Raw genomic sequence first — 17910 nt, forward strand, 5'->3', positions numbered from 1 at the left:
TTGTAACTGTTCAGGTAAGGCTGTGAAATAACTTTCTCAACAGAGTATCTTTTAAATTGTTGCCATTATGTTGATAAAACATAATTAAATACATGTTCATAATCAAGAGACAATTATACACATATATTGATAATTACAGATTATTATATATCTACAAAAAATTAACAAAATTAACCAGGTGATTTTTGTTGCAAATTTTTTTTTAATATTAATTACCACAAGACAACCAAGCGCAAACTGTGGTTTACCAAATGGAGAGAAAATTAACGCTTGCTCATTGTTCAAAGTTAAGGACAATGTGCAAAACGATTAGCCAGCATCTGGGTCTCGCTATCAAGGAGCAGCAACACAAGGCCTTCCTTTATTTGAATCATGTCCAGTTTACACACAGATCACATTCCACAGCAACAAACAGCTCCTCTGTGATTACAGCTTGCTGTCCTTTCGTACTATGGAGCGAGGGACACCTGCCAAGTGTTAACTCCTAATGAATATAGGCACCTTAGCAGTGTGTAAATGAACAGGAAGTGGTTTTGGCCACCGGTGGGGCTTTTGTTAGGGAGGATCTAACGGATGCAATGCACAGGAGCAGAGAGCGGCAGGCTGGATGTGGCCGATTACATTGTAGAGTGAAGTTAATAGTGATGTCATCCCACATAATTGCTGCTTGTCTGCAGTGTAACAACAACTAGTTTGTTTTCACAGAGAGCATTACGGTGAACTCGGAGGAATATCAGACCGGTTGTAAATAACGGTCTGGAAGAATGAAACCAGAGCGTGTGTTTGCCGAGCCTCCCCTCTGTTGCTGTTTGGGGTGGCGTGTGAGAACGCCGGCAACAGGACGAGAGCGGAGCAGAAGCATGGCTACATATCACTGCCAGCGTTACCCTGAGCAGAAGTGTAGGTAGAAGGGGTGGGAAGGGAGGGGGGGGAGAGCAGGAAGAAAGAGTCTGTGAGAAAGCACAGCGATCTTTCAGCGCTCAGCCACTGATAAGCCAGGGCAGATGCTCTCACATTTTTATCATGCCTAAACTCACAACAGGCACACGCTCTGTATGTGGCAGAGCAGGCCCTGGTAGCATACGCCCCTGGATAACCACTGCGGAGGGAAGGGGCGGCATTGCCTTTCACGCCCTCCCAGAGACGTGGGATTCGCTCGGGCTTAATGCCGCGCTCTTAAAACCCCCTCTCCAAACGAGCATCCCATAGATTCCTAATTACCCAACGCTGAGGACAAACAGACACCCGCTGCTGAACACACGTTTGGGCCTCGGTGTTACGTATCGATTAAATCGTGACAGTGCTACGGGGATAGAAGTTTTGCAAACAGGTACAGTATTACAGTATCATGCTGTGTGGAGCTGGGAAATGGAAATTGTGGCATGCCAGATTGTTTTGGTTTTCTGTGGAAGTCCGACTTTACTGCTTGCTGAATCTTCTTGAGAGAGCATGAATAAAATCTAAATAAGATCAATATGCTTTGACTTCAAAAGTAGCTACGCAGGGAGCAGCTCTCATCAAAATCTCAGGCAGGGAAAAAGTCCTTCCAGGACTGGGTGCTTATGAGCACACGCACAGACACACTCGTGCACACACATTCATACGCGTGCACACGCATGTACATTCACACACACACGCATACCCACGAATATACACTCTTGCCTATTTAATCTGTTGCAATTATTAAACATTGTGAAAATAAGTCTGTACAAAATATGAAATTACCAAAACAGCATAGATTTTATAAAAGCCATCCCCACAAGAACACCTACAACTGAAAGAGTTCAGTTGCAACAGAAAGAGACGTGCTGGTACATTTAGAATATTTTTTCATTAATGATGCAGATTATAATATTTAATAAATGTGCAAATATTAAATGGAAAGCAAATAATTCATCATTAAATTACTATCAATACGCGGCGCCAGAATTTGAATTCAAATAAAAGAAAGCAGGCTGTATAACACCTCAAAAATTTCACCTCGGTATTCGAACTCTCTCTGCCTCTCAAAAGTGGAGAGCAGATTTTCGGCAATAAATTACGAATATTAAAATCACCTTGGCATGGAAACTGAAACAAACTACACCCATGCATGGAGTTTAAACGGCACCATGTTAAACCCATTTCGATCCCCTTCAAAGCGAAACGCGATGTTTAGAGAGGGTATGGAAATGTTCAGGGGACACAACGTGCAGCTTAATATAAAATGAAAAAAAAATGGGGATTTAAAGGTGAAAAAAAAATCTGTTTTCAAAGCAAAAGGGCTTCAGACGCCATGTTTGCTTTACGGCTCGCCTGACAAACATGTCCTTGTTTTATGGTGGCCAGAGTGGCGAGCAGATGAATGCCGCCTTGTTTGCTCCTCGCTCCGACGTCCACTCTGCAAGGTGAACATGCAGCGAGACATGGCCTGGCCCACGCTGCCCAGAGGAGACCAGCACCCCTCCCCGAGTCTCGCCGGACAGAGAAGGGGGGCTGAAATCAGGTCATGCACTGCCACTCCAAAATATTTCTTGCTACCTCCATCTCCCCCCCCCCCACCACCTCCTTTCTGCGGCTGGAATAACAAAACTCACTCTGTGTGAGGCAAGTGACAACAGTGAGCTTTACTGTGGCGGAGCCGTGAGGTAAACAGCACGGAGCGCTGATGTGATAGGGGAGGCAGCGGTTAACGGGATCAATGGGGACATTCACGCTGACGCCGTTTCCCCTGGCACGGCAGGACCCGGGCGCTCACGAGGCTCACAGCGCTGGGTAAATAAGAAACGCTGAGCCAGGTGCCATTACACTGATCAGTGCAGCCTATTAATTAGCAGGGCTAATAATTACCACCTCCTCACTCTCTCCAACGAGCCTGAGATGTTTAAACAGCGCTCGCAAGTTCACTACAAGGCCAGGTGGAAGAGTTATGGGGGACAAACGTGAAGGGAAAAAGTTGCATTGAATTTTTTTTCCTTTTTTTGGGGTGGGGGGTGTAAGAGTTACTGTATTGTTGACGCACGACTCACTAATAATTGCACCATCCCTGACATTTTCAACACAACACCCAGAAAAGGAACAGCGCACGCGACCAAGGAAAACAAGTGAACTCTCTCTAATCTCCATCAAGTTGTTATCAGGGGGGAAGCTCGCTGAAACCCTTCCTCGCCTGGTCCCTTTGTCACACTGACCCCGGTGGCGAGCGCCTTTCCGCCGCCGCCGCCGCGCGGGGGCCCGGGAGTTACCCTTGCCCCAGATCCGCGACACGGTCCCCCTTCCTCCGGTGGCCGCCCTGTTAGCAGATGTCTTACTCAGCATCTAATTAGTCACCGAGTCTCTGCCTCTGCGCTGCTCATGACAAGAGGTGGGCGTCCCCTCAGTGCATCCTCTTTCAGCCCGCAACCACCCTGCTCTTTGTGCCTTCCGACTCGGGCCCGGCCGGCCCAAAGCCGCTTCGCCTCGTGCCCGCGCGCGCGCGCACACACACACACAAGCAAACACACACACACACACTCCTCTTCTCCATGTGCATAGAAACAGCGACGGAAAAAAGATCCTGTGTCCACCCACGCAACAAACACACACACACACAGACACACCGCCCTATTGCGTTCTCCAGCCTGCTCCTCTGCCGAGGCCGTCCTTCAGTGAGCGAATACCAGCACATCTGCATATTTAATTGCATCAGCATGTCAAAACAAACACCCCTGCGCTAGCGAGGGAAGCCACTTTCTCGAAAAAGGATTCCTCTTGAATTGCACACACGCGCTATGCTGAGTGCATGTTCACACACGAGGTAGCATGTGCGTATAATGGTTTGTTAATGAATGGATCACAGGTTAAATGGTCTGTGCGGGACAGATGTAAACACAATTATTGACTTAAAAGAAAAAAAAGTCAGAGATTATATTTTACAAATAAACCTGTACTGCCAGGAAAATCAATATTGTCTATTTATTATGTTGGGAGACAAGATATGGTGTAGACAAAGATGTGCACCACAAACAATGTTTTATGGTTTTGGTCAATGTATACCTGTAATTTCAATGCCACATATTGCAGGTTAGCATGGAAAATTCAGTATACTATAACTGTATATTTGTAGTAATTTGATGAAATGGAAATGCATATGAAACAGAACTATTTTAAACACATACGGGAAGTGTGAATATCCTGGTTATAATCACTAGTAGGTGTTGAACAGGGCAACTAATCGTGCAGTAAACTCAGTTATTGCGCCAAGTGTCACAAGTTTTATCTATTCAAACTATCCATGTGAGGCAATCAGCAGTATTAATGCATTTTATTTCTGTATATGGTACACTTAATATTTTCTACTTAATAAGAGGGTTATTAATTATCTTCAAGCAATACGGGACATATATGAAATGTCTCAAATGCCGCTGTTTCGTTTCTGATGCCATTTTTTGCTCCCACCGAATTTAAAATCGGCTTCTAAACCATTCTGTCATCTTTGACGCATTTGCCTCCCTATCAATGACGTAATTAGGTGGACTAAAGCTCTACACAGTTGCGCGCAATAGGCAGCACATACACATGCACGTATACAGTCCTGCAATATATTAAAGGTGATGGTACAATTCTATCGATACTGCTGCGTATTGCAGAATGTGTTGTTTTGGGAACATATTCACGGTACATGAAGGTCCTGAAATTGTTGTAATTCTAGTCTACACGAGCTGTGGTATGCGTCAAGCAAACCTCTGTACTTTGTTTCTTTCAGATTGACATTAAAAAGTTGAAAAAATATTTTAAAATTTTCGGTTACTACTTTAAATCAATTTTAAGTTTGCTAAGTTTGCTTAGTCATTAGAAACAGTCACACCAGGCCTAATGCCGGCTTTATTTACGCAGGAAAGTCCAATTGGCGCTAATTTTGCCTCCGTTTTGGGTCGTTGATCTTTATGACGACGACGTTTTCGTTTTATATTATTATTAGATATAGTGATCTTTTCTTCATATTGAAAAATATTCATGTGGTGTACCGCTTTCTGTGTCCTCTGATAAACATTTAGCTAAAATATGCTATCTGCTGACCTGAGTGTGTGAGTAATACTAAATTCTTCTATACATTTCAGCAGCTTCTTGTGTGAGAAAATTCCTGCTTTGATAGAAACGTAATGAATTTAAGCAAGCTTTGGGCTTCATTAAATCCCCATCCTCTGCGGTTTGTCCTTCCTTTGGAACATCAAACTTACGTTACGTGTTCTCATAACCGAACACAGGATTCAGCAGCCCAAATCATAATCTAAACGTTGCGTTTCTAAGTACACTTGTCATTTAAAGTTAAGTAAAACAACCGCAAAGTGAGTGAATTCAAATCGGGTCCTTGTCACTCTACAACCTATTTTTTAAAAAAAGAAAACCGCGCGATGTGAACTAATGTACCACCTCTCTGGCCATGGCTGGTTATGTCACACTTCAAAGGATGCGGAGACACAGCATCCTTTTAAAAGAAATTATGAACAAAAAAAACTAAATTGAGCAGTCGTACAGACTTACACTTAAACTATTATCGCTTGTTTTTTGAGGTCTGTCAATAGCTTGAGCATCGCACACAGCACTATACACCCTTTAAAAGCCGAACCAATCTTAAACCGCTGTTCCCACCGTTCTGCTATGAAGCGCAATTTAAATAAAATCACAGCGTTTAACAGCGATTCTGGAAGAGAATATCCAGCAGATCTTCGATCAATTAATTTTAACTCGTACTGAATTAATTTAAAAAGGTATTAACATAACTGTTTGATGTTTAACATGAAAAAGGCAATATTCGCCTATATATTACGCCCTTTCCTATTCCGGAACAAATTTCGAACTTGACTCCAAATGTATATCATTGTATTAGCTATAGCAACAATAAATATAAAATATTTTTGTTTTTTTAATAAATCAGATATTTTGTGCAAGCACGTTTCACCCCAGTCACAGCGATAATAATTTTATATGTCTAGTGCAGGAATTGCTTTTATTCCTTATGACAAATGTATAACAGCTGTTTCCTGAACATAATTCTTGATTTTTAAATTGCCTGTAAGGTCTTAAAAAAGAGCAACATGCTGTATGATCACTGGTAGTGCATGTCTTCAGAAAAATGACATTTCTTGTCTTTTTTAAAAATCTGAACTGTAGAAATTCTGGAGTGACAACATTTAAGGTGCTTCACTCTAGACAAATCAATTTAAATGCAACAATGTAGGTGTAAATGGTGGTAAAAAAAAAAAAAAGCTAAATATAAACTTCAAATTGCATTTTAATTTTTCGATTTTTTTATGCCTCCGAATAATCATAAAAAATGTCATATGATATTGGGGGGTGTGGGATCAACAGCTTTCTCCCCACAGTTATTCTTGTCACACTGCAAGCATATGTCTACAGGTTAATATCATAAAATTATAAAGTTAATAAAAAATAAATACCCATGTAAATCATTAGGCTCTTTAAACAAGGACCCACATCAATAATCTCAGCGAATCGATATTTGTTCCTAAGCTGAAATGTCCTTCAGCAAAATACAATCGCTGATATTTTATTAATAAATGTGATGCTTCTTTCTCAAACATTCTTAAATACAAGTGTAAATAACTCTACTGCCTTTGTTTCCTTTCTTTAGTATAATGTTCATTGTTGCACTGCATGGTTAAACAACAATATAGAAATAAATCAAGAAGCAAAATACCCTTTAAAGGCAAAATAAATGTCAATATAATCTGTAAATTCAAATGTTTTACAGATCAAGATTGTCATTCCTAGTCTTAATTTATAGATTTATAGGCAATGATATGCAAATAGAAACAACTTTACAACACTTGAGTTCATTATTGTTCATAAACTAATATAGCCTGACGTAAGATGCATACTAGTTCTTGGACTGAATTCTAAAAATAGCTGACGGTTTCATGCCAAAATGTAATCGAACACCACCTACTGCATGTGGTTCCGTAGTCACTTATCAGTTAATTCTGGGGTTACAAACTTTGCCCAAGCCATGTTTCGGAATTGAAGGGTCAGAATACAACAAAAGACAGCAGATCACTACAAGTATTTCTACTTTCTCTAAAAAGCAAAAAGCCCCAAGGTCTTAATCACCAAGTATTGTCGATGAATTTTATATCCTTTAGAATGCAGTGTTAACCAAAACAGTGGCAGACTGCTCTCGCAACGAAAGTTGGATTATGTTTTTGTTAGTTCCAGACACACGTGCCTGCACACTTCACGTTACTTATACGTTTATGGAAAATGTACTTGTCATGAGAAAAATATTACACCAGTAACTCGCAACACACTGTTCACCCAAGAAATAACCAGTGTACGTGTTGATTCTCAAACAAAGGCATTATCGGCCAGCTTTCAATAAAACCGTTTGTCAGGCGCTTTTGTAAGAATTTGTGCCCAGCCTGCTGGACTCATAAGGTGTTCAAATAATAGAGACGAATAAAGAATATTAGAGTCCAGTGGCTGATTTTAACCAAACACGTTAGAATAAATGAAGATGCATGTGCACGTGTTACCACCCTCCAGATCAAGTACATTGACTTCAAAGACCAGCTACTGCACTTGCTCGACCCCCTAGTATCGACTGATCTGAGAAATCTCGTGTAACTGTAACTGACATTATGCACGTTTCAACATATTTGCACAAGCAAAGTTTAGGAGGCATTTAAAGGTAAACATTTGGAACTGATCATGTCCAACGACCGCAGAGCGTGGGTATAACAAATAAAGTGGCAAGAAAATATATTTCTTAATTTCTTTAGCGTTAGAATTCGATACGACGTGGCTAGTATAAAAAGAGAGCAGGGAAAATCTGTTTTTTTTTTTTTTTTTTTTAGAAAAACGTGCCCATGTCCTTTCAAACGCCAAAAAAAGCTGAAGGCATCCTTCAATCGCACATTCTAAAGGAGACACCCTTGTTTAAATCTTCATTTGAAAACTCCCTCCCCTGCAGTGAACGTAGTCCAAGTTTTGAAGTCACGGAAGAAGGAAAAAAAAAGTTTCTTCTCAAACTCGAACGAGCCAAGTTATTGTGCAAAGGGGAGACTCGGCGGCCTGTGCACGTAACACGGAGTGCTTGGTACAGAGGCACCGGCTCCAGTGATTAATTATCAGTTATTACTGCTCTGGTATACCGTTCCTGCTGGCTCCTTGTCTCCGTTTCCCAACAATACGCTTCATCGTGCCAGTATGATTCAAACAGCCCCCTCATTCCCCCCCCACCCATAACTCCCCCAAAATATAACGGCTCACAACACGGGTAGAACTATTTTCACAGACAGAACATTATGGCAGCTATGGACCGTCCCGAAAACTTCTAACAGCTTTCGGTCACGTTATCGCTTTCATTGGCAGCTTACACGCCGCTTCTCTCTTCTCTGTAGTCCATATTAAGGCTTCCTGCCTCGACCACATGAAGTCAATTAGAACCCGGAGGGGGCCCCTCTACCGACTGCTTCGGTTCGGGTTCGCACAAAATCGAACGCGCCGGTACTGGAAATATCTAAAGGTAGGAAATGAATGAGGAGGTCGGAACTGAAATCAGCAATGGCAACTATATGTTTCCATTTTATAAAAATTAAGGCACACAGATAAAATTGCTTTTTCGGTGTTTAGTTAACGGTATGACAGCAAAACGTGCACGGCAGTTGCTGTCACCATGAACAATCACAGAAGGCACTTGAGGACTCAAATGAGGTGACACTGCTGTTGTAGCAAACACGACGTCCCATATAAACACAAATCCTCATGTCTACAAACACAGCTGAATGGCACTATAAAGAGCATGCATTAAAAACTTAAACAAGTAAGCAAAAAAAACAACTAATAATGAAAATATTAAAATGATCATCTATAAAAAAAAAAAAATCCAACCACCTCCATGGAACAACAACAACAATGACAACACAACTGTAGGTGAGCACTTTGTGAAGTTAGGGAGAAGTCTGCAAAGCCGCTGAGCACAACTTACCTGCTGGGACATTCTGAAGAGGAGGTTGCTGTCACTATTCTGCTGCCATGTCCCCATGAAGCCTGGCTCAGCACTGGCAGGTCTGGTGCCGAACTGCATGGAGTTGCGACTGCTGGTGGCTCTCTGACTGGAGTCTCTTGCCCTTTCTTGCTCTCTGTCTCTTACAGTGTCTCTGTCTCTCACATCCACGTCTGCCTCTTCTGACTGAAAAGTGAAGGTGGATTTTTTTTTAGAGAGAAAGAGGGAGAGAGAGAGCTCTTGGCTGCATGTAGCAAAGGAGTGTGCTGTATTAATTCAGGAGCGGGGAGTCTGTGTATTTCCTTAGGGGTATATGGTGGAAGAGGGCAGGGTGAGTGGAGCATTGAAGGTAAGGGGGGGGGGGATGAGGAGGGGGAGGGAGAGAAAAAAAGGGGGGAATGGAAAAGATGTGGAGGAGGAGATGAAGAAGAAGGAGGGGGTATGTCTTTTCTGTTTGCTTTTCCTACCTTTTCTGTCAAGTAGTTTCCCTGTACACAGAATAAACCTCCAAACAACAACAACCCCCCCCCCCAAACAGACACACCAAAATCAGACCCCCTACTGTACACTCAACACCCCCCCCCCCCCCCCCCGTCTTCCACACACCACCCCAACCCCAATTCACCAGCACACCAGCATCGGCCCCCCCACCCGTCAAAGGCCATCCCTCTCCTCTCTCACCACAATGCTCAGCCCGCGTGCTGCTGCTGCTCTGCTCTCAGTCCCAGCTGCCTAAAAAGCCAGGTGTGTCACCACCCCGCAAAAAAAAAAAAAAGAGAGAAAGCCCTGGCGCTGTAAAGGAGCTCCAGCCTCCCTCGCTCGCCTTATCAGCCCCGGCTGTCCTCCTGCCAGCTCTGCCTCCCACTCTGGTCTCCCTGCAACCTCTCCACGCTCTGCTGCTGCGTGTCAGGCCGGCGCACTCTGAGTCAACCGTATCGCTCCTCTCCCCGGCACGGAATGACATCGCGCGGCTCGCCCCCCTCGCTGATACGATCCCTGCTTCTCAGGAGCCGCTGAGCAGGATGAGCTAAGACGGGGAGGGAAGGCTGTCCCTGCCTTATTAAGAGCACACACAGCGCCACTGTCAAGCCCATCCCGCGCTCCGCTCTGGCCCCCTCTGGAATTCAGCCGCTCGCTGCTTAGCGGGTAATAAATACAGTGAACCTACACTTAGCGCGCCGCTCCTTACACCCACCAACATTGGGATGATTCAAACCTTCATTTAAATACCCATTTAGGATTTCAGCCGCGGCCAGGAGAGCAGAAATTTGCGTTCAGTGATTTTTTTTTTTTTTTTTTGTCCGTCTTTTGTTCCACAGTTGGGACGCCTTTAACCAGCCGGATGTATACAAAGTGTCACCCGAGCTGGGTATTTTAAGGAGAGCTGAGCGTGAAACATAATGCTGCGTGATTAGCACGTCTGCTGCCTTTGTCTATTTTCCTTCACTCTCACTATTAGATGACTAATGACAGTTCACAGCGAGGAAGCCCCACCGCAAGCATGGAGCAGCCACTGAGTAGGGCAGTGCACAGCCCAGGTGGAAGCGTTCCCATCTTACTTTTTATTTTACTTTCTCTAACTGACACCCCTGTAAGCAGGTATTTCTGTGAACATGTATCATTTCAAAAAAATGAAAAAAAAAAACATTGCATGTAAAACATTGAGAGGATTTTTTATAATTATTTTTAAATGAAGAACACCACAATGAGTAATGAGTGATGAAACATTTTTATATTCGCTAAAGGTTTGACATTTGTTTTTTTGTTTTTTTTTTGTTCTTACTGTGCAAAAAGACAGATGGTAATATCTAGATTTGTGATGAAGATATCACCACAATTTCCTGGCGCTATCCAAAAAGAATGAACATTTTTTACAACATTAAATCACTAGTGATATATAATGCCACTTGAAATTTTCTATAGCAAATGGAAGGAGATGAGTGGTACTCTCTCTTAGCCTTAGTAAGGGACTAATGACAGCTCCTGCTAACAGATATTATCGGAGCAGGATTTATGTGACAGCATCCAGGAAATGTTTAAGCATCATCCAGTGAGAGGCATGACATTAGATTAAAATGAGATACAATGATATACAGAGCACAGATACAAAAATGCCACTGTCTATCTCAAGCAATTCAGCCTAAACTCTGAGAAACAAAAGCAAGAGAAAGTACACCCGGAAAACTCTTGACATCATCAAACACAAACTAAATAAGGTATAATGTAATCATATAGATGCATGATCTAATTTCTGACCATATAAATGATAAAAAATTGCACGTATATTCTATGTTTACTTAGTTGGAGTGGCTGTATAAATTTAGCCAGACAGTCAGTGATCATGTTAAAAACAAATGCTGGCTGCACCCCAATATTCCTCTGTCTCTCCCTCTCTCCCTCTCTCTCTCTCTCTCTCCCTCTCTCTCTCCCTGATATGTGCTAGTCTCTTGATTTTTCGAGTGGCACTCAGTGTTTTGAGTCAAGCTTGCAGCTCAGCTTCTGACCTTCCTGTTAATGGCTGTTATTAGTGGGAGGTTTGAGGACCCTGCCAATAGACACCTCCCCTTTCCCTCTCACCGTTTCCCTTCCTCTGTCTTCCTTGCTTTCCTTTTTATTCTATCCAGCACTCCTCCCTTTTCTACCCGGTGAAAAAAGGAGGCAGAAAAAAAAAAAGCAAGCAGCGAGGGAGAGAGCAGAAGACAAGCAGAGAGGCAAGGACCTGCAGTAATAGACTCCTTTATTAAAACTATTATTCTGCAAGACTTGAAATTCCCTTTAGACCGGGCCATGTCAGAGCCCATATAATTAACTGGAGGCTCAGCTACGGATCAATTACCAGACAAGCAAGTGATAGCGAAATCAATGAAAGATCATCAGCCACATTATCAGTGTTGCAACTCATTAGAGTAAAACTGAGTAGTGCGCTCAAAGAGCCCCAGAGTAGTGGTGTTACAGGCTCTGTGGGTGGAGGGGGGCTGGGGGGTGTTTATTTGGAAGCCATGTTGTGAAAAATCATTATTAGAACGTTCATTTTCTCCTGTTTTACCTGTCCCTTTCTATTTTTTGAAACCGCGATTCTCCTAAAACCATGCTCTCTATAGTAAATGTGACACTGCATGGAAGCCAGCTTATTAAGACTCCAAAACCAAGTTTATTTAGCTCATGGACTCTCCTCCATAGGAATCAATAGGCTGTATGCAATGATTACTAGGCTGACTCGCAGTAATGTCCTCCTTTCCACCCTCTCTCTATACCACAGCGGTCTAGTGACCATAGTCACTGCTGGCTTCCTTAGAAAAGGCCGTGCTTTATAACACAAAGGCCTGCAATTTAGCGAACAGAAAAACTGATTATCTCTGTGTAAATTACAACGGCGTGCAGATGGAAGCAATGTTAGTCCATGCCGAGGCAGTGGCAGGATCATCTCTTTTTCCCTGCGACAAACATTCAGTTATTTTTATCCAAGTGGCCCTGTGAGGGCAAGACACTCTCCTCAAGTGTCCAGGCACACCTGCCTCTGCGACCTCCCTAAAACCGAGGGGGGGGGGGGGGGTGTGGGGGTGGTGTGTGTTGGGGAAGCACGTACCTCTCCCGCCATCTCTAGCCACCAGAAATTGGCACAGGCAGCATTCTTACATGCACACTGTGGCACTTCACCCTCGCCATATATGCCAGCCATGATCCTCCCACAGCTTGTGCTGTTCCTCTCCCAAGGGCAGGGCCAATCAACTTGGCCAACAACGCAAGATGACAAGATGCAATGCAATTAAACTGAAGTCCTTACACAGTTCCCAACGGGGATAAAGAGCCAGTGTCAGTGAACAGTACCCCTTTAAAGTTCATGCGCAGCACATTTCTTTTTCATGACTATGACTATGACATCATTGTCATAGTGTTCCTCACTGATATACTGACATGTCCTTTGCCACATGACTTATCTCTATGCAAGCTATGCCAACATACACTCCCCTGATGTACAGTATGAATCACATCACTGCAAATATATCCATTTTTACTAAGTTTCTCAAACCAGAAATACATTTAGAAATGCTTGACTAGAGTCTCTCTGGGGAAATTCATTTATTGCCCATAAGCTGCCTAATTTAGGTATCAAGTACACTATATGGACAAACGTATTTGGCCACACCTGTTTTTCAGGGTTTGGGCTAGGCCCCTTATCTCCAGTGAAGGGCAATCTTAATGCTTCAGCATATCAAGACATTTTGGACAATGCTATGCTTCTAACTTTGTGGCAACAGTTTGGGGAAGGCCCTTTTCTATTCCAACATGACTGTGCCCCAGTGCACAAAGCAAGGATGATGAAGACATGGTTTGATGAGTTCGGTGTGGAAGATCTTGACTGGCCCGCACAGAGCCCTGACCTCAACCCCATCGAGCACCTTCGGGATGAACTGGAACAGAGATTGTGAGCCAGGCCTTCTCGTCCAACATCAGTGCCTGACCTCATAAATGCTCTACAGAATGAATGGGCACAAATTCCCACAGAAACACTCCAAAATGTGGAAAGCCTTCCAAGAAGAGTGGAGGCTGTTATAGCTGCAAAAGGGGAACCAACTCCATATTAAAATATATGTATTTGAATACGATGTCATTACAGTCCCTGTTGGTGTAATGGTCAGGCGTCCGAATACTTTTGTCCATATAGTGTATTTGTAAGGGCTCAGGCAAGGACTCAGTTGCAGACCAAGAGAGTTTCAGGTTCCAGGCGGGTTTATTAATGACGGCAGGCAAGTTGCGCAACAAAAGCAGGCAGGGTCGAAAACCGGAAGGCAGTCCGTGGACAAAAGCAGGGTCGGTAACAGAAACAGGCAGGGTCAGGAACCGGGCAGGCAAACGATCAGGCAACGGGACAAAACGGCAGGCAGAAAACGAAGACGAAGGGCAGGCAGAGTCAAGCACGGAGAAATCAGACATTCAAAAAACTGCGGGAACGAAACAGGTACGAAACACACTGCAACGAACTGGCAAACAAGACAGGAACAAGCAGGGTAGAAATAGGGCTGGGCTGATGAGGAGATGGGATGCAGGTGAGCAGGCGGGCAGGTGAAGGTAATGGGGCAATCAGGTGGGCGGGGACCAGGCGGGGAGCGGGGCGGGGCTGGAACACAAGGAAAAACAAAAAGCACATGGACAGGGAGAAACAAAAAACACCACAGCTAGGGGGGCGGAGCCCTGACAGTATTTTTAATAGATATTATTGCACATTCAGAGGTCACTGAAGCTAGTGACAACTTGTAAGAGAATTTAAATAGTGATGCTTGCCCATATTTATTGCTTAAAGGTAACAACAACACAGAATTGGGCTTGGACTGAATGCCCCAACCCCCCAATCACTGAGAGGGTCCCCCATAGGACCGATAAGACGATTAGTCTCTTTGAGCATTGTTTTTTTTTCCTCACACATTTATGTTAGGCCCCAATCAAGTCAAAGTACAGAGGATGTACTCACTTCCTCATCTAAGGTTCCCTTTGAGGATAAGTTTTGTACTTATTCCAACAATGCCTCGATTAGAAGAGATATTAGCAGGTGTTTTAAGACAATGACTGAATGTGTAATGATAATTGTATGAGTCCATCCATAATTAATACTCATTTTAACTACTGGACATTTTTATACAAGCAGATATATTCATGGGTAACAGAAGCTCATCTTAATTTTACCCAGTGAGTGGCATTATGGGACTGGACTATGAAAAACTGCCTTGGAGCCAAAATAAAAACATAATGAATAGTGCTCTTTTCTCACTGATGAAGAGATCAGGGCAGTTCAGTTGAATTTTAACCAGATTTTAACAAAATTGTATTGAGGGTATTGTGTTAAGCAGGGGTGACCCAAACATGTGGTGCTTCCACATTTTGGGCAGGTCCGAAGCACCCAAGATGCTGTGTGAAGCATTGCACAACCACCCCAGAACCCCCCCCCCCCCTCCAAAGGGTGTAAACTTTAGATTAATATACAAACAGTGCAATTTATTATTTAGTCTATGAAAACTAGTCAATATCGATATGCTTGCAACAACCAGTTAACTCCCGTTCTAGTTGAAAAGGTTTTGAGTACTGAACACACAAGATTTAACAAAAAATAGCTATACTTGCAAGAAGTCATCACCCTGTCAGTACAATAATTGTTACAGCTATACAGGTTTATGTCAAAAACACATCAATCTTTTGATCTCAAAGCCATGGAAATTCCATTTCTATTTATGCTTTGTACTTGTAGTTTTTCTCTCACTTTTGTGCAGGTTGTTCGCAAACTATATGTACTCCAATTTTAGGTGACCTTACTGCTGGGGGCTGGACTTGAGATGAGGGATGTATACTCTGGGCAGGGATATACACAGGAAATGTAAGGACATGTCCTGAGTTATTGATGTTTTACAAGAGGAGCACCTTGTTATGTAATTATTAAAAAATAAGGTAGTCCACGATTACATATGTGTGTGGCTTGTAAATGCTCTTAGACATTTTATAGTACACATAATCGTCTCTATTAGCCTTGGAATTATTTGATGAATCTGCCCCCCTGTCTAAGGTGGTATGTTTCAGTTTAAGTTTGACCAAAATACTTTACAGCAATTGCTCTATTAAGCTGCCTAATGTGTAACATAATAAGTTAGATGGGACAGAGCCATCTGCTAAGGAAATTAAGACAAAAATGTCCTCAACAATATGAATATCTCTGTTCCATAACGACCATTACACTCCCCCAAACAATACACAAAGCAGTGGCTTTCACTGAAAAAAAAATCTTGACATACTCTAACTACAAGTAGTTCTACTGAATGTACCTGGCCAAGGGATGATTCAAAATCTGAAGAACATGTTCACATATTGAAACAGGCCAAGGCCAGTAATGATTAATCCTAATGCATACTGGGAAACTCGCCCTCACACTGTTGGTGCTCAGAAGGACGACACACAGTATGTGGTCTAAATCCGCTACGTTAAAGAAATTTTAGTTGGGTTTGTTTGTGTTTAATGTTCAAAATGACATCCCCCTTCTCTATATGGTGACTTTGTACAGCTCTTAAAATAAAAGGTCATAGAAAAATCATTTCCAGGCCAATTTTCCAGGCTTTTAATGTTGCTTTGAATGTACTTCTCATCTGGCGAAAGTAAAGGAGGCTTGTTAGAGTAAACACAACTGAAAAGGAACATCAAGCCTCTGGAAGTGACAATTACTACAGTTTTCTCTGTTGTTATACTATTATTTTCTTTCAGCCCAAATAAACTAGAGGGGAAAAAATCACTCTGGAAATAACCAAATAAAGTTCCCCTTTATTCCTGGAGAGTGGAACTCTGACATCCATGTTAGCGTTAGTGCTACATAAAACCAAAGTTCAGAGAAATAGTTTGGGGGGTTATAGCCGGGTCAGTGTGTTAGCGCCCTGTGAGACTCTGAAAGGCGCTGGTTGTCACTCGGCAGTCTTCTGAGCTGGCGGAAGCAGTGACCTGGTTTACGCGCCCCTCGTTCTGCAGGGCAAAGGAGATCAGTGGTTTCTTCATGTGACAACAGGCGGTGTGTTGATCAGATGGCAGCAGGACAGAACTGTCACTGTTTGTTACCAAAGAATGCGCAGGGCCACAAGACATCATATGACACGGAGTAACAGCCTCCTGCTTGTGCTGGAGGAGAGGAGAAGTCGAAAGGGGAGAGAGGGGCCATGCAGAGGTCCTTTTTAACTGACATCTGACCAAGAGAACACCACCGCTGTTGCTGTTCAGTTCTGTATCTCTGCCTCATGAGTACCCATTTAAAGCTGCAGATATGTCATCTGAAGGACAGCAAATGTCCTCAGGTAAGACACTTAAAGTAGTAACTTAAAGATTGCATCTCTAAACATATGCATGACACCAGCATAAAACCAAAAATAAAATGTTGGCTATCATACCGAATAATGCAGTGTCACTAAGTATTTAAAAAAAAAGTCCCTGTCAAGTGAAACACAATGTTCAGGGGTCCATTTCTGCGTACCCACCCCCAACCCCCACCCCCCTTTGGCTCCGACTGGCATAGTCAGAGAGAGAGGTCTGAGCGCTCCAGTGACTGCATTACAGCTAATCCACAAGGACCTGGCTCAGCCCCCTCCTCTCCTCCCAACAATTAGCAGGCCTCCTGCTAACAAAGCACGTCCTCTTTGTCTCCTCGCTCCCCGGGAGAGCCGCCAGGGGAAATGAATTCCATCACCTGCGCAGCTGCAGCCAGCCTGAAGCCCCGCGGTACCTGGCCAGAGTGGATCTGCAGCCCCCCTGCCGGCCGACTGCTCCGCCTGGCCCCCTCTGACCCCCACACTCATCCAGCTGCTATGTGGGCCGGGAAGACTGAGCTGCTGTAGGACCGACTGAGCACAAAGGAGGGATGATGCAGAACATTCAACATGACCAGGATGATGAAACAGTAATGAAAAAATGAAATAATAGAAATAAAACTAAAAATAAAAACAAATTTTATATATATGTGCATACAGTATATAATTTTTTTTTTTTCTCATACTAGATGATAAAATCCAGTGAATGAACACAAAGTGTGATAATAAAAAATGCACTTTAAAAATCCACGCTGACTGGAAAAACAGACTGCTTTGAGTAATAGTATAAGAAATCTCAGTTGCTTGCTGTGCTAGAGGCAATCTGGTATGACACTGGGAACAATAATACACACATTAAGGATGCACTGTACTCTACTGTAGGAGGCTAATCAGAACTCACTTAAAGTCAACTCACCATTATTATATTTAAATTAGAACAGAGTTAAACACTGGTACAAACAAGCTAGGTGAGCTACTTTTCTCTGACAACTTAGTGTTGTAATCTTCTGCAGCTTGAGGGTGATTTTGGCAAGGAGTTGGGGTTATGGCAATGACATCACTGCGGTATTGAATCATTAGACGAATCTATTTCTTATA

The 17910-nt window shown here is 43.0% G+C and overlaps 1 protein-coding gene across 2 annotated transcripts in view; it reads right to left on the bottom strand.

Annotated features, from left to right (window-relative positions):
• bnc2 (basonuclin 2) overlaps positions 1–17910 on the bottom strand; it is a 180310-nt gene that overhangs the window by 105691 nt on the left and 56709 nt on the right. For both annotated transcript variants that reach the window (XM_036551972.1, XM_036551973.1), the window contains exon 2: positions 8966–9169. In XM_036551972.1, coding sequence (XP_036407865.1) covers positions 8966–9169 — 204 coding nt within the window. The remainder of the gene's footprint in view (positions 1–8965; positions 9170–17910) is intronic.

This window comes from Megalops cyprinoides, chromosome 18 (assembly GCF_013368585.1).
Source record: "Megalops cyprinoides isolate fMegCyp1 chromosome 18, fMegCyp1.pri, whole genome shotgun sequence".
In the NCBI taxonomy this organism is placed as follows: Eukaryota; Metazoa; Chordata; class Actinopteri; order Elopiformes; family Megalopidae; genus Megalops; species Megalops cyprinoides.